Genomic DNA, 22266 nt, shown 5'->3' on the forward strand with positions numbered 1-22266 from the left:
AACTTTTCAACCTTTTGCCACATTTCAGGCTTCAAACATAAAGATATAAATTTTTTATTTTATGTGAAGAATCACCAACAAGTGGGACACAATTGTGAAGTGGAACGAAATCTATTGGATTTTTGAAACTTTTTTAACTAATAAAAAAATGAAAAGTGGGGCGTGCAAAATTATTCGGCCCCCTTGCGTTAATACTTTGTAGAGCCACCTTTTGCTGCGATTACAGCTGCAAGTCGCTTGGGGTATGTCTCTATCAGTTTTGCACATCGAGAGACTGAAATTCTTGCCCATTCTTCCTTGCAAAACAGCTCGAGCTCAGTGAGGTTGGATGGAGAGCGTTTGTGAACAGCAGTTTTCAGCTCTTTCCACAGATTCTCGATTGGATTCAGGTCTGGACTTTGACTTGGCCATTCAAACACCTGGATACGTTTATTTGTGAACCATTCCTTTGTAGATTTTGCTGTATGTTTGGGATCATTGTCTTGTTGGAAGATAAATCTCCGTCCCAGTTTCAGGTCTTTTGCAGACTCCAACAGGTTTTCATCCAGAATGGTCCTGTATTTGGCTGCATCCATCTTCCCCTCAATTTTAACCATCTTCCCTGTCCCTGCTGAAGAAAAGCAGGCCCAAACCATGATGCTGCCACCACCATGTTTGACAGTGGGGATGGTGTGTTGAGGGTGATGAGCTGTGTTGCTTTTACGCCAAACATATCGTTTTGCATTGTGGCCAAAAAGTTTGATTTTGGTTTCATCTGACCAGAGCACCTTCTTCCACATGTTTGGGGTGTCTCCCAGGTGGCTTGTGGCAAACTTTAGACGAGACTTTTTATGGATATCTTTGAGAAATGGCTTTCTTCTTGCCACTCTTCCATAAAGGCCAGATTTGTGCAGTGTAAGACTGATTGTTGTCCTATGGACAGACTCTCCCACCTCAGCTGTAGTTCTCTGCAGTTCATCCAGAGTGATCATGGGCCTCTTGGCTGCATCTCTGATCAGTCTTCTCCTTGTCTGAGCTGAAAGTTTAGAGGGACGGCCAGGTCTTGGTAGAATTGCAGTGGTCTGATACTCCTTCCTTTTTAAGATGATCGCTTGCACAGTGCTCCTTGAGATGTTTGAAGCTTGGGAAATCTTTTTGTATCCAAATCCGGCTTTAAACTTTTCCACAACAGTATTACGGACCTGCCTGGTGTGTTCCTTGGTCTTCATGATGCTCTCTGCGCTTTCAACAGAACCTTGAGACTATCACAGAGCAGGTGCATTTATACAGAGACTTGATTACACACAGGTGGATTCTATTTATCACCATCAGTCATTTAGGACAACATTGGATCATTCAGAGATCCTCGCTGAACTTCTGGAGTGAGTTTGCTGCACTGAAAGTAAAGGGGCCGAATAATTTTGCACGCCCCACTTTTCATTTTTTTATTAGTTAAAAAAGTTTCAAAAATCCAATAGATTTCGTTCCACTTCACAATTGTGTCCCACTTGTTGGTGATTCTTCACATAAAATAAAAAATTTATATCTTTATGTTTGAAGCCTGAAATGTGGCAAAAGGTTGAAAAGTTCAAGGGGGCCGAATACTTTCGCAAGGCACTGTAAATGAAAATATAAAACAAACAAACTTAACCAGTAAGAGGAGTGGCAACTAAATGTGCCAGCTTTCCCTTGAGCTGGAATCCATCTGAAATGTAAACTTAAAGTTCTTCTACATTAGCAGTGGTGAAGTTTCCACAGACTTTCACCTCTGTCATTGCTGAGTTCCTCTGGCCAAGAGGAATTGCAGCATGAAAACTTGAGATTCTCCATGGACCCAGGGCAGCGCTGAGGGAACGTCAGCACCTGGGACAAGCTATCAACTTTAATCTGTGACCTGTTATAAACTTGTTTAAATGTTCAACAGTACTGATCCTGTCGCATGTGTCTTAATTGGTTTGCAGAACAAAAATCTTCCAATATGGGTGCTTTGTGAGGGTATGAACCAAGCATTTAAATGAGCTTGTTTTGATATTTCATTTGCATCATCCATCTGGAGTACATGTAAACTGGACTGCAATCAAGACATCAGCTGTGCTATTTTTGGACTTTCCAGACATTCGGCAAGAGATCATGTTGAGAAGCACTGGGATAATTTTTAGTTTCTCTATTGCACTCTCACCAAGCATCATCCTACAAAAATCAGTCTCAGATATCAGGGTGAAGACGGCATTTTTTAATGTGTTTCTTTATTAGTAATTTTTTCTTATTGATTTAAAAAAAAACTGTTCTTTCCTGTCTGACCTCTGTTTTGATTCTTGATTTCCTTGGTTTCAGACTGCGCACACTACACCTTGAGGCCTGATTTCTCTGTGAACTGCAATGGAATATGCCTTGTCTTATTTTCTTTGTTTTTCTTGGTACCGCTGTTTCAGTCTTTGCTTTCCATTTGCGAATACTTCCATCTTTTAGCAATAAGTACTGATCAATTTTTCCACACTATAAATAAAATATCAAACTTGCCCATGGAACAGCGTACCCATTGTAACAAGAAGATATGAGACGCTAAACTGGAGGACTGCCAGTGAAGTTGCAGCAGAAAACTTATATTTGTAAGTGTGCATCACACGCTCCACAGAGCACAGAGGCAGCCAACCCCAGCCCTGGAGATGGATTATACCATCAGGGATCTGTCACCTGGACTAAACCATCAACTTCGAAAGCTTGAGAACTAACCAAAAATGAACCAGCAAGGTCTGCAGGGACTGCAAGGGCTAAGTTTTTCTATTCCAAGTAAATCTAAATCACTTCACTGAACTCATGAGGCATGAAAGTGTCCCAAAGAGATGATCTACAGTACCTGATTAATTTAAAGGACCAGGCTGGAGGTTCTTAAAGGATTATCTGAAGAATGACTTTCTACTCTGTAAATCTGTTGGCTTGTAACAGTGTAATACAGGTTTACTCACAATCTCTGGGACGGAGTTCGGGGGATTTGTGTTTCATGGGTGCGTTGTACTGTCAATGAGGACCTGATGACAATGTGTGTACGAGAGACCCCACAAACCAACTCATCTCAAACAGACATCCCCACAGTGGGAATTACTTTTTTTCTAAACCAAGCGGCATCGCATCATCAGGTACATAAAATGCTTTATGTCTGTTTTCACTCAATTCTGTATGGAAATGTTATGTGTCTCTGTTCCAGGACTACTTGATGGAGACATTCATCATCTTCAAGGACTTGGTGAGGAAGGACGTGTACCCCCAGGACTGGACAGTCATGGCCATGGTGCAGAACAGGTAACCCCCAGGAACAGCTGAATCAAATTGCCAATATCAGGCACACAGTGCTCCTCCACACTGCACCCTTCCGATACAGGAGAAAACCCTTCAGGATTATTATTTTTAAAAGGTGTCCTAAATCAAAAGTCTGATCCCACCTGCAATTCATACAATTCCTTCCTGAACCAAAGAAAAAGGAGCTTTAATAGAATGAAACCCACCCATGCGAATCCTGACTGGACGTGTGTGATAGGAGTTGGGTGGGGGGGCAGGCTGGTCAGGCAGCACTGTGTCTCTCTGGGGCCTGAGGTCCCTAGAAGGGCCAGTGGGACGCAGCTGCACTCATCGTACAGTAGGTGGACACAGCTCTTCAAATTTGAGACCCTTGGCACAGTTATTTACAATCAGCTTGATGGAGCTGTGTTGAGAATTAAATACTTCACAAAGAACCGCTTTTGTTTGTTCTGGTGGACTGTAACTAATCTTCCAAGACACGAATCATATCGTTACTAATGGTAGACTCACAGGGTCCTGGTCATTATCTCATTACCTCCCAGATGTACTGACACATGACCTGTCCCCCCTGAGAGCTGAGGAACCAGTAAGTCTAAAGCTCAAACTTGAGCAGTGAATAAAAACCACTGGACCAGACTCCCAGAGAGATTGCACAGTCTAGCACAAACTTGCACAGGCAACTGCACAAACCATTTTACACAAAACAAAGTATTTATGTAATTGATATGTCTGCAGAGTTCAAGAAAGATGAGCGTTCAGACAAGTATCCCGAACACTGTCAGATTCCCCCATTTTATCAGAGAATTTACATTCCAGGGCATACACACTGTTTTTAGGAATGTACTTCTAAGACCCTGTATTTATGAGGTTGTATACTTAGATATTATCTTCACAGCACTTTGAATAACCTCTTATCCAATTGACTGTTGCAGTGGCCTGGTGCCTTCCCCAGGAACCACTGGGTAGAAGGCAGGATGCACATACTCACTGCAAGGCACATTGTTTTCAGTGCCCGATTACTGTACCAGCATGTCTTTGGACTGTTAGAGGAAACCTATGTGAACACAGAGAGAACATACAAACTCCACTCAAATAGAGAATTGAACCCTGGGCCCTCGCCGCTGCAGGGCTGCTGCCGATACTTGTGTCTTGTTCTGTGCAGTAAGTGAGCCTTTAATGCAGGTAAGCCTGATTGCAATGAGATATTCAGTACAGCTGCCTTGAGAGCTCATTAACCTCAAGTGTTAATTAAAGCTCTGTCCCAATAGGCCATTGTGGTGAGAGCAGTAATGAAAACCTTTCGGAGGAAGTAGAAGAAAAAGTTATTTTCTGGAACTGGAAATCCACATTTCTGAATTCATTAAAAATAACAACTTACTGAAATGTATTTATGGAAAAGACTGGTGTTTCCTTAGATGTTGACAAAGTGCAGAATATACCAGCACCGGAGTAGAAGACTTGAAAACTTTGTTTCAAGAGAAAACTTCCCAAGGTTCATCACACTGTTTGTCTCAGAACATCCTTAAGTGGCTACAGGGCAATAATAAAAAATAAAATGGAAATAACAGGAAATTGTTTCTCAACAGAAATGCAATGCAATTTGAAGGCAGGAATGAGATAAAGACAAATCATAAAAGATGCACCTGAAATATAATGAGGAGATCGAGCAGCAGTGAAGAACAGAGCTGAGACAAAGACACATCCAGACTCAGCACTGAGAGACAGGCTGCTCCTTGTACCAGGAGCAGAGGCAGCTGTGCTTGGTCTCTTTCAGCAAACCGGTCTTCATTCCTCATTTGATGTTGCTGGAGAAGACATGCACCCCTGGGGGTGCTGTTCTCTCAGGAAGGAGAGGTTTGTGCTGGAAGTACGGGAGAATGGGTGGCCAGCATGGCCCCCAGACGAACCCTCATCGTTATAAGTCTAGTGGTTTTTGTGAATAGTGTCGTTGGTAATGGTGGTAAAAATGCTCTGTTAATCACAGCTCATTACAGGGAAGTATACAGTAGCACAGTGAGGTCAAACAAGAGGCAATGGGAAAAAAAGTAAATTTATGTAAAAGAGCCAAAAATATAATGCTAAGTTACTCAAGAGGAATTACCATAAGAGTCAATGATTTTCGATTGCAGTTCAGAACACTTATTAACAGTGAAGTGTTACTGCACCGTCTCCTGCACTCCTGGTGCTGTACTTGGACATACTGCAGCAGTGTTACAGCACACAGCCAGTACCCTGTATTGTCAGTCTCCTGCACTCCTGTGCTGTACATGCTGCAGCAGTGTTACTGCACAGAGACAGTGATCTGCAGTGTCAGTCTCCTGCACTCCTGTGCTGTACATGCTGCAGCAGTGTTACTGCACACAGACAGTGATCTGCAGTGTCAGTCTCCTGCACTCCTGTGCTGTACGTACTGCAGCAGTGTTACTGCACACAGACAGTGATCGGTAGTGTCACTTACTTCACTTCCATTCCTCTGTGTCAAGGAAGAGTAATGTACAGGCAAGGGTGCCTGCAGGAAGACATTCTGTACTGTAGCACGAATGTTGTATACTGTATGCATGACGGGACACAGTGATCGATGCTTTACTGAGACAGTCTGAGTCAGTGGCATATCTAATGATATTGTACACTTCAGTAGTGATTCACTTGGATCTTTCATAAATCTGATTACTTTGATCAATATACTTAAAGACACTTCACAAACATTGATGCAGTTAATGAATAGCTCTCCACAGATGTCCTTCTCACGATCGACGGCTCTGAATTCTATTTTAGTAAATAGTACTCCCTCCTTGTGTTCTCTCTGTGCTCCATTCCCCTCCTGCTATGTGAGTGTTGTTCTATTGTCATGTCTTCATAGCTCTAGTGCGGTAACGGGAAAGGAATTTTTCTAAACATCATCGTGACCGTCATGTACTACCTCTACACCTATACACGTACGGTAATACTGGCTCCCATAATAATGGGAATTAAATGGCAACAGCTCAAGCTTATAAAGTGAAGGAAAGTGAGGTGTCTAGTTCGGGATGGGAAAAAAAGATGGAGACAGTTCAGGGGAAACCTCTCTTTTTTGCAGAACACAAACATTACAGACTACACTTTTCTAACAGAAATAGAAGAAAGGAAAAGACAGAGCATGGGGAGGCGGTCCAGCAGTTTGGGAATCAAAGCAAAGGCAGATCTCACTCCTGCATCTTTCCTCCTCTCGTCAAGTTGTAGCTGGGTGCCCTCTGCAGATGATTCTTTTTTTCCATTGCATAATTTCATCTCAGTGTATGTCATAAATAATGGACTCTTACCGAGAGGACAAGCACTTCAAAGTGACCACAATTCATGTTTAGAAGCCTTATTTATTTTTACTTCATATGTAACATTCAGATTACCGTTCCAAAGAGTGGTGCTGAAAACTCAGACAGTTATGGACCCAGCCCTTCTATTTGTTGAATGAAGCTTCACCAATATGGCTGGGCAGCTCCTGTTTGTTAGCATTACTATAAAAATATACAACACTTACATGGAACATAATGTGTCTTATATACAACAGCAACCTCTTTCTATAAAGAGGCCCCTGACCGGTCAGCATGTCCAGAGGTGGCAGATTTCAGTGGTGTGTCCCTGACTGGTCAGTGTGTCCAGAGGTGCAGATTTAAGTGGTGTGTCCCTGACTGGTCAGTGTGTCCAGAGGTGGCAGATTTCAGTGGTGTGTCCCTGACTGGTCAGCATGTCCAGAGGTGGCAGATTTCAGTGGTGTGTCCCTGACTGGTCAGCATGTCCAGAGGTGCAGATTTCAGTGGTGTGTCCTTGACTGGTCAGTGTGTCCAGAGGTGGCAGATTTCAGTGGTGTGTCCCTGACTGGTCAGCATGTCCAGAGGTGCAGATTTCAGTGGTGTGTCCTTGACTGGTCAGTGTGTCCAGAGGTGGCAGATTTAAGTGGTGTGTCCCTGACTGGTCAGCGTGTCAAGAGGTGGGAGATTTCAGTGGTGTGTCCTTGACTGGTCAGCATGTCCAGAGGTGCAGATTTCAGTGGTGTGTCCCTGACTGGTCAGTGTGTCCAGAGGTGGCAGATTTCAGTGCTGTGTCCCTGACTGGTCAGCGTGTCCAGAGGTGGCAGATTTCAGTGCTGTGTCCCTGACTGGTCAGCGTGTCCAGAGGTGGCAGATCTCAGTGGTGTGTCCTTGACTGGTCAGCATGTCCAGAGGTGCAGATCAGCGGGAGGTGATTGATGGTGTAGTCAACACACCAGTTTCAGACATGAACTCTCCCTTCAGCTTGAGTTATTACTTCTCCACTCCCAGCCCTGTATTTTCTCTAAATACATGTCTGTGCTGATGTGAATTGAACAGTTCAGTTAGACACTGAATGTTTCAGCACATTATTTAGGAATAGCTCTGTTTCTGCTTCCCATATAACAATGATTTCAATCAATATCTTTTATCTGGAGCCTGGCTAGCGAGTGGAGATTTGGATTCTCATTGATGGGCAGAGGAAATGACCAGTTTGCTGACTAGTCCTTGCTGCTTCACCATGACTGTTTTTCAGAAGTAAAGCGGGAGGAAGAGACAGAGAGGGAAGAACAAAAGAGAGATCAGAGAGAAAAGGCAATACAGAACCAATACTGTTTACTGTATACAGTGTATTGCAAAAGGACTCATGCCCTTGTCCAGTTTTTACACTTTGTTAATTTAAAATTTGTAGTCATATTGTTGAAGTAACAATTTATATATATATTATATGCACAGCCTACTCCAAACATTACAATAAAATAAAAGTAGAATATGTAAAAAATGGAAAAGTGTATAAGTTTTCAAGCCCTTTGCTCCGGCAAGTGCAAATGTACAGTAAGAGCACAAAAATTACTTTAGCAACTCAATTAGCTGAGTGACCTCTGTCTGTGCGCAACAATAATGGTTTTCGTGATTTCAGAATACAAATACCTGTCTTTGTAAGGTCCCTTCATCAGTTAATTACATTTCAGGTACAGAAACTAATCAACTTTCAAAGCAAGTCAGGGATAAACACGGATCAGGAAAAGGGTACAAAATATCAAAGTTTCTGAATACCCTTGCCTGTCAACACAGTTTACTCACTCAGGAAAAAATTAGCAAGGAGGAAATGGGTGAGGAAGGCCACGCTGAGGCCAACGACAACATTGAAGGAGTACTGTCCCTACAGCCAAGCATGGTGGTGACAGCATCATGCTGCAGAAATGCTTCTCTTCACCAGGGAGTGACACACTTCTTATATTTGAAGGAAAACGAATGGGAAAGAGTACAGCCAAATACTGTTTCAGTCTGCTAAAAGCTTAAAACTGGGGTGAAAATGTATCTTCCATCAGGACAATGAACCAAAGCACAAGGCTAAAGCTAAACTGGAGTGTTTTGAGAAAAAGAAAGCAAATGTTCCTGAGTGACCCAGACAAAGACCTCACTTGAATCCTATTGAAAATCTACAGTACGGAAAGACTTAGTCTGTAAGAGAGAGCATTCCATAAGCCAGTATGGAACATTTGTAGAAACTTACCACTAATTCTTAGCTATAATTGCTGCCAAAAATACTTCTAAACAAATGGTACTTTAAGTTCACAAGTCTGAATAGAATTAACATATTTCAAGTTTTCTCTTTAGTTTCTGCAGTCAGTTCCTGCAACTTTTCCTGCCCTTAGAAGTGTTCTGTTTGAGCATTCAGGTTTCCCCTAAATTAGGATTAAAAACATATGCATAATTTAGTAATTTCACAAAACAGGACACCATAGAAGGGTTTGAATACCTTTGCAAAATCTGCACACATACTGTACAGTCTATATTAAAAAAGAAATTGAAATAGTGGAATAAGTTGACAGAAATTTCAGAAACGTGATCATATTTACCGTCTCCTTGTGTGCCAAGGGTAATGCGGTGCTGAGCAGCTGCTGTGCTGAGCAGTCATGCAGGGAAAATAATAACCAGAGCAGCAGCTCTGGGACTGAATCAGCTGAGACGAACCCTTTACTGCCACCTGCTGGACGCATGCTTATAGGAGAGCAGCCTGAAGTGGAAATTGAACAAAAACTTTCTTTTGCACAAAAAACCTGAAGGTCAGAGAGTAGCTGTAAGACTACTGTACTACAAACAAGCTTGATGGACTTTGTAGCATCATCTTGGAGAGCAAGAACTAGCATTCCAAAAAAAGGTAGGATGGAGTTAAGTTTTCAGTACTTGATGTATGTAAATATGATTTTATATTATCAATATTCATTGGATTTCATTAAAAGTATTTGGTAATGTAATTGTTTCACTGTATTGCTTTTTTGCCGTGTCTTGCCGAGTCATGCTGTCTACACTTTGCTCAAGCAGCTCAAGGCTGTGGTGAAATGTCACGCATGGGAACTGTGTTCTGTCACCAGTGTACAAGTTACTGTATCCCAAAACGTCTGTGTTTGCAGGACATACAGTGTGAGAACTGCAGTCATTAAATGGGTGATATCACTAGAGATTTTACTTTTCTGCATTGTCATTCTGGTGGCTGTACTGTATATGAGCCCAGTGACACAAGCATCATCTTTTCGTATCATTTTGGGCCATGTTGGAGTGAAGCTGTTAGTGGGGAGGGAAGCGATCCAGGCGGTGATGACTAACAAAGCACCTTTATCACGAGAGACGCATTTTGTCTCTTGTTCTTTCATGTATAAATCATTCGCAAACAAGACCTGTATTCTGTTTGTCTTTGATTAGATTTGGTTTCAATCCGCCAGCACCAGGAGCAGTCTGAAAGTGAGAGAGTGCACTGCGTTCTCTGCAGATGATACTGTGCAGGAGGGAGTGACTACACTGAACAAGAGTAAAAGTCTTCAGAGGAATGAGCAGTGACAACAGATACGTTTGCTTCAGATCACAGACACTGATAAATAAAAAACAGGAATTTATACCATTAAGAAAATTAAAATCAATAGGAATTAATTTTAAGATGCTTTTGTTAAGTCCTTCATATGACTCTCCAGATCAATTTTTAGACCACTGCCCATCACAGCACAGCGTCCAGATGCGCACAGAGATCACTAACCCACCATACCAAGGCATCCAGATGTCCATATCTCCTCAAATTATAATTCAACTGAGTCACAGAAACAAAGTGAAAATATTAACATTCTGACTTAAGTGCTTCTTCCTTTATCTAAATTCAGTTGACAGCTGCACAGAGATGTTTTCAGTCCTTTGATTGCACCGGCACTCACTTTGTCTGTCCAATAAATCAGCCAGAGCTGGAACACCAAGGCGTGCACACAGGCCAGTAAAAAGGCTGTTTTATCTTTGACAATTTAAACCTTAACTCTCAGCAGAGTCATCTATAGGACTGTAAGTAGCATTTTAAATGGCTTTGACTTTCTTAACTTATAGTTGCAGGGGAGACTGAAGTGTAATGTTTTTTTACACTGTACACATGGAGTTCAAGATGCATTGAAACAAATATTAGAGGTTTATGGCAATACAAGCAGCAGATGAATCTGGGCTCATGCTGCAAATTATAAGTCAAACTTTCAGTCTTGGACAGTGTGGATCTTAGGCTCTTTTCCAAAACTCTGGCTGTACTAAGACTGGAGGACTCCCACCTGCTTTCTTTCTTTCCAGAGTTTGCCTTCCTTCACGACAACCTGAGTCACGCAATCAAAGAGATTTGCATATCTCTTTATCTCCTGCACCAATCCATTAATATCACATCAGTAGTACAGCCAAACCCCAATTTAAGGCATTGTAGAGGCATGACTTCAATCAGTATGCGGTACTGGCCAAAAGAGTGGCAATCTTCTGTGAGGATAAGGCTGACATAGAGGCGTGCAGCTGCTGCAAGGCAAAGATGAGGTAGAGAGAGGGGTGCCTGGTGAAAACGAGTAAGCGAGAAATGTGATATTTACTGTACATGCGAGTATCTGAAAGTAGGTGCGATTAGGGTTTAATCCTCCCTAACTTCGATATAAAAATTAATTTCCTCCTTTAATATTGTGTTATTGCGAAACCTTTACGCTACCTTTCTGACTGTAAAATGACAAGCATGTGTGTGTTTGGGCGAGATTGTGTGTGTCTGTGTGTAACAGGGCGCAGGGGGAACTGAGCTTGGTAAAGACTGACATCACCCTTGAAACCCAGAATTCTTTTTCAGCAGAAGACAAGGTGACACTGTGACACTAGAGTGGGGGTGTTTATGTGTAGATTTTTCATGAACTTGCTCCATGCTAATAGTTTTTTTACTATTTGATCTATTTCAGCACTTTGGACAAAACGTAATAGATTTATATTTATTTCCTTATGAATGAACCTTAGCTTGTCTTATTTTTCTCTGCTGTCTTCAGCTGTTTCATTTACTCTTGGCTTTTTCTTTTTTGCTTCAGCAGTGACAAAGATGTGATTATCAGCAAACATGCATTTTAGGCAAACAATAGGAAATCTTTCTTATGGTGTCACAATGTCCTGACATCAACTTGCTTTTTACATGTGAAGTCATAATATAATTATTATACCACCTACAGTTAGGGAATTATAACACCTATAGTTAGGGAATACTGAGCATTACATTTCCATGTGTTCTTGGTTTCTCAGCACAGTTTGTTAATAAAGTAATAACTAAGCAGTGAAAGGCCAGCTGTTGCACACAGGTTACAGGTTTAAATTATTCTGTTCAGGATGTAAAAGGAATGCACAGTGTTAGACTGTTTGCAGAGTTTGTGAAATAAAGATTCCTTCCCTGCAGTCTTTATGCCATAATGAGTTTTAATATACTTAGGACTATTTATCCACCTTATTTGGGTTTAGTTACAAAAGAATGCATCACTCCTTTTACAGACAGAAAATACAGAATTCTAATTGCGAGATGGGGAACAAGTCAGATAGGTATAGTACTGTGGAGCTAAACTACATAAACCATTATAGGTGAGATTCATGAGAATCTTAAAGGTGACTCGAAGCAGTGCAAGGGCAAGTGCAAGAATAATGTGATCATAATGTGATCAGTGGCTGCCAAATTCTAAACATATTGTGTGGATTTAGTTAACAAAGCAAGCGGGGCATTACAGTAATCAATTCTAGAAAAGACAAATGTGTTGACCAGCTTTTCTGCAACAGTCGTAGACAACATGGGATGCAGTGTGGTGATTTTCTGAGATGAAAGAATTTTGTTTTTAAAATATTCTGCACATGAATAGGTCAAGGGTCAAGCCAGACTCAAATATCACCCCTAAATTAGTCAATTCTGATTGAAATTGAGGCACAGTGCCGATGCAGTACGGGGAGGTGCTTTGTAGCATGAACTCAGTTTTGTCACAAAACCTTCAGTACATCAGACCTGGAGTGATGAATCCTCATACATTATGGTCTAAATTCAAGACAAGTGTAGGGAATTTTTAATCATTCAGATTTTTATATCAGAGATACAACTGATACAGAGACAGCTACTTCAGTGTCAGGTTTAATGTGGGGATAGATCTGTCATCAGCAAAAATTATATTTTGGTCAATGTGATTTTAATATATAATTGGGAACAGGGAGTCCAGTATTTAACCCCAGGGAACACCAGACTTAATAAACCACACTTCAGAAATAAAAATCCCAAGGAGAAGTAGTGTCGGATATCAGTAAGACAGAGTTGAACCATTTAAGAGTGATGTCAGACACTCCAAACACAGTCTCATGATGAGAAAGTAAGATGTCATGGTTAACAGAGTCAAAGGCAGCACAGTGGTCTAGGAGAATTAGTATAGATAGAGAACCAAAACCAGCTGCCATAAGAATATTGTTAGCAACTTTAAACAGGGCAGTTTCTGTGCTGCAGCCTTGTCTGAAACCAGACTGGAAGGGTTGGTAAAGGTCATTGCAAAGAGGTGATTGTTAAATTGTATTGCAGCAGCATGTCTAAAATATCCACAAAAAATCAAAATACAGTCAAATGCAGAGGGAACTTGCATGAGATAAAGATCTGAGTTTGTGCTCATACAGTGATACAGTACAGTGTAGGCCCACTGTACCAATCTCATAGAATGCTGTGTTGCTTTTAGGACCTTCAGACAATCTGATGACCCCCTCAACTACAATAATATCACGTGGAGGTTTTAAATTAAGTAATACATAAGTATGGTTTGCATGGCACACCCAGATGTAGAATGTTAAACACATCGGAGAACTAGTGACCAGGAGGACCTGCGGTGCGAGGTGGCGACTCTGGCCAGTGAACAGCCGCTGGCTTGGCTGTGGCACATCTGATGTGGTGCACTGGAGTCATTGCCAAAGGGTCTACAGTGCTGCAGGTGACCCTGCCCAGTACAATCATGCTCGCAAATGCAGCAGCACAGATTTCATCCACACCTCACTAGCGTACAGTATTAAAATCATCTCAGTACATCTCCCGTCAGAGTTGTAATATTGCTGTGCAGATTTCTGAGTGACCTGGGGCCAAGGAGAGCTCTCCTCAGAACTCTAATCAGTCCCCAGCACAATTGCTATGCATAGGCAGTCAGGGGAAGGCTTTCAGGTGAATAAAATAAAAATAACAGTTTCTCCCAGAGAACAAATGCGGCTCAGATATGTATTTTTAATTAGTTTAATCCTTCTCCAGAAGCAAGGCAGGCAGAACGGGGATTGCTGAGTGTGATAGAGAGCATAGAGTCATTTACATACAGAAATGACTCCAGCATAATCCGGCTGTTTAGAAGGCAGATCAGAGCAATGAGCCAGACATCAGAAAGAGCTTTCCAAGATACAAGCATCACAAAGGCCAGAGCAACAGAAACTGAATTACAGACTCAGAGCTGCTGGGGTGGAAGAGAGGCTGATGCCGCCTGAATACAGAGATCAGGAGAAAGATTCCAAGGAATAACATTCCGAGGAGAGTCAGGGAATAACTTCAGTGTTTGGCAGTCCTCTGCAAGATTCAAAGCAATAAGATGCACAAGATATTGAACCTAATTTCTGCTGATTATGTATTCAAGAAGAAGAGTGGATGAGATCCTGCGATCAATTAACTGCTATTAAACAAACTAGATTACCACTGCTTACTCTGTGTCCTCCACCCTCACTACTCCCCTGACTTCAGCACTTTCCTCCACTTCTGTACCCATGTTAATCTCCCTTTGTTACTCTCTCTGTCTCCCCAGGGTATTTCTGAGAGCCATCACCCAGTTTGCTGAGACTCTGTGTCAGAGCTTTCTGCAGGGCATCAACTTTGAGCTCCAGGTAAGACTCACAGTTTCGAACATCCCTACTCTGATGGGCCAGACAAAGCTAAGCACAGCCATCCAAAGTGTGGAAATCAATATCCTGCCACTCATGGAGATTAAATTGGCAGGAGGAAAGTGGCTCAACATGATCAAGCACCTTGTTCACAGTCAATAGTGCAGACGGGGACACTAACTCATGAGATGACTGTTGGACCTCTGCAGCCATTACATGAAAACTACAAATAAATGCTCTAGTTGGTGATACAGTAGGATCTGCAGTTGTGTGTTGAGGATGGGGTGGAGACTCCTGTGGTTTTGCAGAGTTTTGTCTATTTCCATCTGTCTGAACTGAGTTCTCCAGGTTCAGAATCTTCATCAGGAGCTGGAGGAACTTTCTAAACTGCAGGCGGTGTACAAACAGTAGGATCTCTGTCTGTCCTTCCTTGCTTCAGTAGATACCATTTTATTTGAATTTTATTTTCTGTGACAGTGGAAATTAAATTAGTTTAAATAAGGCTTGAAACCAGTCACTCTTAATTATATAAATCAAACAGTGGATTAAACATGGTCTTTATGTGAGCTCTCCTTAGAGTGATGATTGCAACGGTTTTCACTTGCACCTGTGAAGTCCTTCTGGTCCTGAACAAGTGGTCCTCAGTGGTTCACATTGGTGTCTTGTGTCTTGACATCTTCTTTAGCTACATCTTTGAAATATAGATGGGGGAATCCCACTGGCCAGTTGTCATCCCATCTCTCTGGGATGTATCCATCACCTGTTCATCTTGTGTGTCCAAACCAATGTACAGTACCTTTGATTGCTAAGGAAAGTAGGCATAGTGCAACTGTGAGCTCCAGCAATGGCCTAGGACTGTTAGGATAAGATAGTATGTCTGATGCCCAATGCATGTGAAAACGAAAGATGCCAGTGTGTTGTTCACTTTACTGGAATACATGCTTGATATTTGCTCTAAATAGCTGTGCTTAATGTCTTGAATAAGTTGATGTCTACATTAGGCACGAGTTGGTCATAATACCAAGCATAGATAATAGAAACAAAGCGCTGGCACTCTTGTGAAAATCTCTTGATCATGAGATATGTGTCCAGCTTGGGGCTTGTTATACTGTAGCTGAGTGAGCCATCAGTAAAGAGTAGTTCTCAAGTTAAAGACCTTGTGGATCTTATTCTTGACTTCAAGGTATGTGAGACTGGGTAGTTTTCCACCTGACCAGGTGTGAAGATAGATAGCTTTGGATAGTGAGCCAAATATAGTCTATGCTACAATATAAGAGAAAATCTCAAATAGAAAAAGTACAAGAACACATCCTTCCTAAGAGATAAAAGAATTGTGACTGTTCACACTCAATGCCAATAGAGTTAGCTTCAATTTAAGACCTGAATCTTACTTCTGCTTTGTTCTGCTGCAGAGGTATACCCAAATATTTAAGGGGAGAAAATTCCAGGCGGAAATCAGTTCTGGGGGCCTGTATCACTAAGGAGGTCCATTACATATTTCAGCTTGTGAAGCAAAGCCCTAGGCTGTCTTTTCTAAGGATGTAGCTGGTGCCTGATTCTGTCAGACATGCCTCTGATATTGTGTGCATCTGCTACAGTTGGGGACAGTACCTAAGAGGCTGCCACATGTGCTTGTGATGTTTTCCTCCTTGCCATGTTTTAGTTGTAAGTTAGGGCTACATATTTTGCTTCAGTGGATGGACATACTGTATTACTGTCACGGTTATAGTCCCCCCTCCTTAAGGGTGCTCCAGCCCTTTCACTTGAGACTTTATTCTGTGTACCTGTTTCCTATTCCCAGCCCACCTTAAAACCCAGGCGCTGACGCTCATTCGGGCTCTGCATCTGATTTCCGTATCGTGCGAGTCCGGGACCTGGAAGCGCCTGGTCCCGTTAAGGTTTTAATCTCGGTTCCCGTTCCTGTTCCCTGTCTGCCGGTTCTGACCCGGCCTTCGTGTTTTAATTCCTTGTTCTGATGGATCTCCTGGTTTTGGACTTACCCTTGTGTTTTGGATACTCTCTAAGGACTACTCTTTTGGATTGTTCGCCTCGGCCACACCTCCCCCGTGCACCAGCGCACCTTGGACACGCCCCCCTGTCTTCAGCCCCATATTCCTGCATGACGTTTCCCCAGTGTTTCCCCACTTCTTCGGATTGTGTCGTCCGCATAGGGTCCGGAAAGAACTGTTCGTTACATTACACTAGTTTACCTGAAACCAGTTATGGTGTTACTTTTTGCTGAAGAATGAAAGGAGCTGTGCCTAATGTAGTATTCATCAGCCATTTCCATTCTTGTTACCTAGTACTGTCCAGTAGGCTAAAGTAATTATTTACTTAAGACGCGTGTCTCAATTAGCACCTATTCTTGTGCTGACATCTTCTGGCTAGTACAGTATATACAGCAGCAGCAGCATGGCATTGTGGCTAGGGATCTGCGCCTGTGGCTGGAAGGTTGCTGGTTCAAATCCCGCGGCAGGCAGAGGAATCCTACTCCGTTGGGCCCCTGAGCAAGGCCCTTAAACCTAACTGCTCCAGGGGCGCTGTACAATGGTAGACCCTGCACTCTGACCCCAAGCTTCTCTCCATGTCTCTGTGTCTGTGTCTGTGTCTCCATGGAGAAAAGCTGGGGTATGCGAAAAGACACATTCCTAATGCAAGAAATTGTATAGGGCTAATAAAGAAACATTATATTATTATTATTATACATTATATATAAATGCTAGAGGGGGGATGAATTCTTGTACCTGTTCATCTAAATCACAAGGGACATTGCTTTATACAAAGGGATGCGGGAGTCTGGATGAAGCTACCCAACCATCACTATCATTCACATCCTTAACCATCTTGTTAATGAAGAAATGGATGCATGAGATCATAGGATCAATTAGCTACTATTAACCAAACAACCTGGATGGGCCTTCTCTTGTTTCTAAACTTTCTTAGATATAATTCGCTTGGTTTTACCATCGATTGTGTCTTCTGGTTGATGGCAGAACTAATCTTTGGTTTCAGTGGTTGAGTGAAATGCTGGGGTAAACACACTCCAAGGTTAATGGCACCCTTGAATGTTTCCAGGCAGAGAGCCAAGTCTATCTGATCCATTTGTCAGTGGATTGTTCGTCCACTGGCAGTGTTTCTACTCTTTCCTTGCCAGAGTGTAACTAAATGATCAGGTAATGTCAGCTGTGTTCCGTAAAGAGCTACAGTATCAGGGTTAAACATTCTAGCTCAATATTGATCAAGGTAGTTTTATAAACGTTGATTGTATGAATGTCATCAGATAGGCTATGTGTCATTCCTTATGATAAACAAATCTCAGGTCTTGATCTTATTCTGCCACTTATACTAAAGAACAGGAAAGGCTTTCTTTTAGACTCATATGAAAATGCTTTCAACAGTTGAAAAAGGCAAACAGGATGCAAGGATATACAGTGTGGCAAGACCATAAACAGGATCACCTGGGATCATAACAGGGGTTTAATCAGCTGTGTTTGGAGAAAGAGAAAATGAGAGACCTTGAAGCCCTGGGTAGTAGAGGAATACCCTGTAGGGATAGCAGAGGCTCACAGCAGAGAGGATTGCCTGAGAATGAGATTAGAGCTCTGCCTGGAGATGACTGAACTCCTGGGAAGTGTAGTAAAAGATTAACACCATTAGCACCAAAATTCCCATGGAATGGGTGCTATAGGAACAAGTTCAGTAAAGCCAGGCAGGGTGAGGTCGAAGTTAGCGGGGCTTCGTAAAACTGACAAGAGAGGTCCAGTATGAAAGCATGGAGCACAATACTGCCTGGGAGGAGGAAGCCAATGTAAGTCTGGCCTGAGACTTGAGCCCTGCTGAGGACGCTGCTGGCACAGAGACACACAAGCTATCTGACAAGAACAAGGGGCTGTAATGTACTAAAGGCAGGACACTGCTCTATTATCCTGGAGGGGGGTCGAGTGGTCCTTTCTGTCATGTAGAAAACATAGGAAACTGTAGATAGTCATTATGCTGAATAAGCAATCTTCCAGGAAGCTACTTACAGTAGCTCATCAGAGTCCTGACCTCTAGTCACTTAAAACACCGCAAAGAATTCACAATCCGGGAACCATGAGATGTGGACTGTGGGTAAAGTGCTGATATAGAGGTAACCTTGCTACAATACACAAATGTGAAGAATTTAAAAGTAGAGATCCTATTTTAAATCTACATAATGCAAAAATGATATATGCAATAATTTTTCAGTAACTGATTCAATGGATTCTTTAAAGTTGTGCCTGGATAAGATCCTCTGATCCTATCAACTACATATAGCCAAAAAGGAAGACATTTTGAATGTTGTTCTGTCATTCAAACTGTCTGAATTATGTGGCAGGCACTGCCTCGTTTGGCTAATTTTCTGGCTCTAATGTTCTTACATTCCATTGTCATATTTTTACAGCTACACTGTGAATTGAATCTGGAGGGGACAGGTAGTGTGGAGATCTTGGATTCTTTTGGGATCTGCTCTCAGCATCACTACTAGGATTTAAAGGAAGAAAATAGCTGATGCTGGACCAGATCAGAGTTGCCAAGATAGATACAGTACCTGAACTGAATTCAGTCCCTGAAAGACTCCATTCATTTATATTCTTAGGTTTCTAAGGATGGGGTCTTTCTGTGCCATTTCTCTCTTACAAAATCCACTTATTGTTGCTTTGCAGTATTGGGTGTGAGGGACTGATCTTTTCTCACCCCAATACCAATCATTTTTACTGCAGTCTGTAAGATCAGGGATCTTGGCACCTCTGAGTTTGTACATTAACTGAAGCAAAGTTGTGTAATATCTTCCTCAGGCTAAGTGCACTAGCACAGTAAATTCAAATAGTTCACATGCAAGCATTTCACTTGAGGCAATAAATCCTTTAGAAATCTGTGTTACGAGTTCGGTAATAGGGACCGAACTAGTGAGTGAACCCACTTGCAGGAGCGAACAAAGCCAAGTCGTAAACCGAAAGTAAACCGTAATCGTAGGAACTAGCCGAGAGTCCAGGGGGAGCAAGATATCCGAAAGGGAACGTGTACCGAAGCCGAAGTGTGATCCGAAGTCGTAGTCCGTAGAGCAATCCGAGAATCCAGAGGTAGCCAGTTATCCAAGACAGAGCGAAAGTACCAATCCAAGCCGAGATCCGAAAAGCCGAAGTCCAAAGGGAAAAACCGTAAGCCGAAATCCAAGACAAACACAGAGTAGAAGAAGCGCAACCAGGAAGCTCGATAGGGAAAACCAATACTGAGCAACGAAGTAGGGAAGGACAGGTGTTTAAGTAGGATGAGACGGGGGTGTGGTGGTGAATGGGAAAACTGATAGGTGAACTGATGGATAGGGGCTACACCTACTTCTGCCTCTTCCGTTGCCGAGAGGCACGGATCGTAACAATCTGTCTTTAGTAGCTACTCAAGATGAAAGATAAACCACAAGGAATGTTACAATTGAGAGAGGTAATTTAGCCCAACAAGGTGGCTTGGCTACTAGTACTGTATCTTATTGATCTGAGAGTCTCATTCAGCTGTTTCTTTAAAGAAGCTGAGCCAGTTCAGCAATAGGACTGGGCATGTATGTGAATCATTTTGTGTCCTCTCATTTGTGTTTCACTACGAAAAGTCCATTGGATTGACTTTGTCAGTGTCTTAGACAATTTTGAAGATTTCAAACAGGTTCCCATACAGTAGTTTATTCTCTTCAAGATTGAAATGATGAAATTATTTTATCCTGACAGTGTAGGACATTCCTTAAAGCCAGGGAATGTATTATATTGCTCTGGAATTGATTAATTCATCAGAAATATCTTTATTTTCTAATGTGGTCACAAACGTTGTATACTATATTCTAAACAAGACTGTACTAGAGAATTCCTTTTTTACCCCCCAATTTGAAGTCAACATAGACATTTTAGTTTTTTTCATGAGTAGTTTCTTGGAGCTCAGTGATTTCCATCGCTTTAAACTATATCCATCTATTTTCTAATTTTTTCCCGTTCAGAGAATTGGGAGAGATGTACAGGCCCTTGGCATGATGCTATTCCACTGCAGACGCAAACACACTCTCACAACAGGGACATTTGTCCCAGAAGCTAATTAATCTACTAGTATGTCTTTGGTCTGTGGACCGTGTGTATGAACACGGGGAGGACATACAAAGTCCACACAGACAGCAGCCAGGTCCAGAATTGAGCTCAGGTTCCCAGCACTGCCAAGCAGCAGTGCTGTCCACTGCCCCTCCGTGCCACCCCGAAACTATATCACTCATAAAAACCAGGAAGACCAGTGATCCTAATACATATCCCTGTGGTGCTCCTCTAATGATATCATAATAAGTTTGAGCTTTTGCCCCTTATCTTACTGTAACTTATTAATAAATTCCAAACACGTGCATTTCCCAAATGCCTGCCACCAGAATTTGAGAATTAATATTCTACAAGAGGGATTAACAGATGCTTTTAGAGGCTTTCTGAAAATCTAAATAAATGTATGTACTATATACAGTAGGTACATTTTATATGGCATGTATCTCAGTAACATTTTAACTTTGTGTATCTATTGCTTTTGTTGCTTGTTCAGAGAACTCTTAACAATTTCTAAATCCACACTTACTGTGCCCTTTAATCCTAGTGCCATACAGACGATCCTCATGTTTAGTTGTAGTTGTTTCTATTACTCAGATGTGACAGAAGTGAGAGTTATTGGTCTAAAGTGAGCCTGCTGGAGTAGAGTAACTGCACCTCTGAAATGAGTCTCCACCAGTATGTGAAGCAGTTTGAGATTGTTGAGGTGATAAAAAAGGCTGTAAAATGCAAGGAGTTTTATTATTAGTTACTAATAACTTGGTTGTGTTTGTTTCTTTTTGTCTTGTTACTCTTTTTATGGACAGAGGCTGCATTATAAATACATCAAGTACATTTTCAAGTCAGTGGTTATTACCTCAATACAGTCAAGAGACTGTTGGAAGAATTGTGTTAATTGTGGCTGTGAATTACATCTTTTATTTCCTTAAGTTCAATTAGTACTATTAGTCACTGTGCAGCTAGAGCACTACCATACCCCCAATGCCCTGGGGATTTAAGAGCTCTTTCTTTGCTCAGCCCGAGTCATTGACACCGTTGCGAATGATGTCTAGGCTTCAGTTTTTGTCTTAATGGGATCCCAGGAGTTGGGAAGTATTCAAGAGTCTTCGCGTACTAAAATGAGCCACATCTAGCGTGCAGGCCACACTCCTGAAAGTAATGCTGCATGTGTGGTACAAACATCAGCCTTCTTCCCAAGAGTCTGCATCAGGCCCTGCTGAAGAAATGACCAAGCTGCCGATAAGAAATGTGTTCATTTTGTGCTTAATTGTTTTTCTGCTCAGGCTTACGCTTTCTATCAACAGGTTGACTCTGTAGTGTTGTTTTCCTCGACAATGAGGATTGTTGCATTTTCTGGAAATTTATGCTGATTGTTCAGACTGAGCTGTTGATCTGCTGTAGCTTCACATCTCTCATTATGGCACAGTGTGGTCAGGTCAATAAGGGTTTCTAGAGTTCTGCAAACGCTAGGAATGAGCTGAGATAGGTCTCCTGTGTGATCCTAGCTCCAGTATTTCCACTGGGCTGACAGTACGGTGAGTGTCTCATTATTCAGAGCTTTATTTCTATGTAGACAGAAGTCCAATATCAATGGGAGATCTAATCTTCTGAGTGCAACAGGAAGCTGGACCTTGTCAGTCCTTGCATGGGAGACTTCTAAGGAAAACTAGGTTGATGGTACACCAGTAGGCAGCTCTCTTCCCCCTGGAGCTGGA

General features: G+C 42.0%; 1 protein-coding gene across 2 annotated transcripts in view; it reads left to right on the forward strand.

Moving 5' to 3' along the window:
* LOC102698393 (dedicator of cytokinesis protein 2-like) overlaps positions 1–22266 on the forward strand; it is a 257475-nt gene that overhangs the window by 201334 nt on the left and 33875 nt on the right. For both annotated transcript variants that reach the window (XM_069187590.1, XM_069187591.1), the window contains 2 exons: positions 3185–3279; positions 14393–14471. In XM_069187590.1, coding sequence (XP_069043691.1) covers positions 3185–3279; positions 14393–14471 — 174 coding nt within the window. The remainder of the gene's footprint in view (positions 1–3184; positions 3280–14392; positions 14472–22266) is intronic.

This window comes from Lepisosteus oculatus, chromosome 3, assembly GCF_040954835.1.
Source record: "Lepisosteus oculatus isolate fLepOcu1 chromosome 3, fLepOcu1.hap2, whole genome shotgun sequence".
Classification (NCBI taxonomy): Eukaryota; Metazoa; Chordata; class Actinopteri; order Semionotiformes; family Lepisosteidae; genus Lepisosteus; species Lepisosteus oculatus.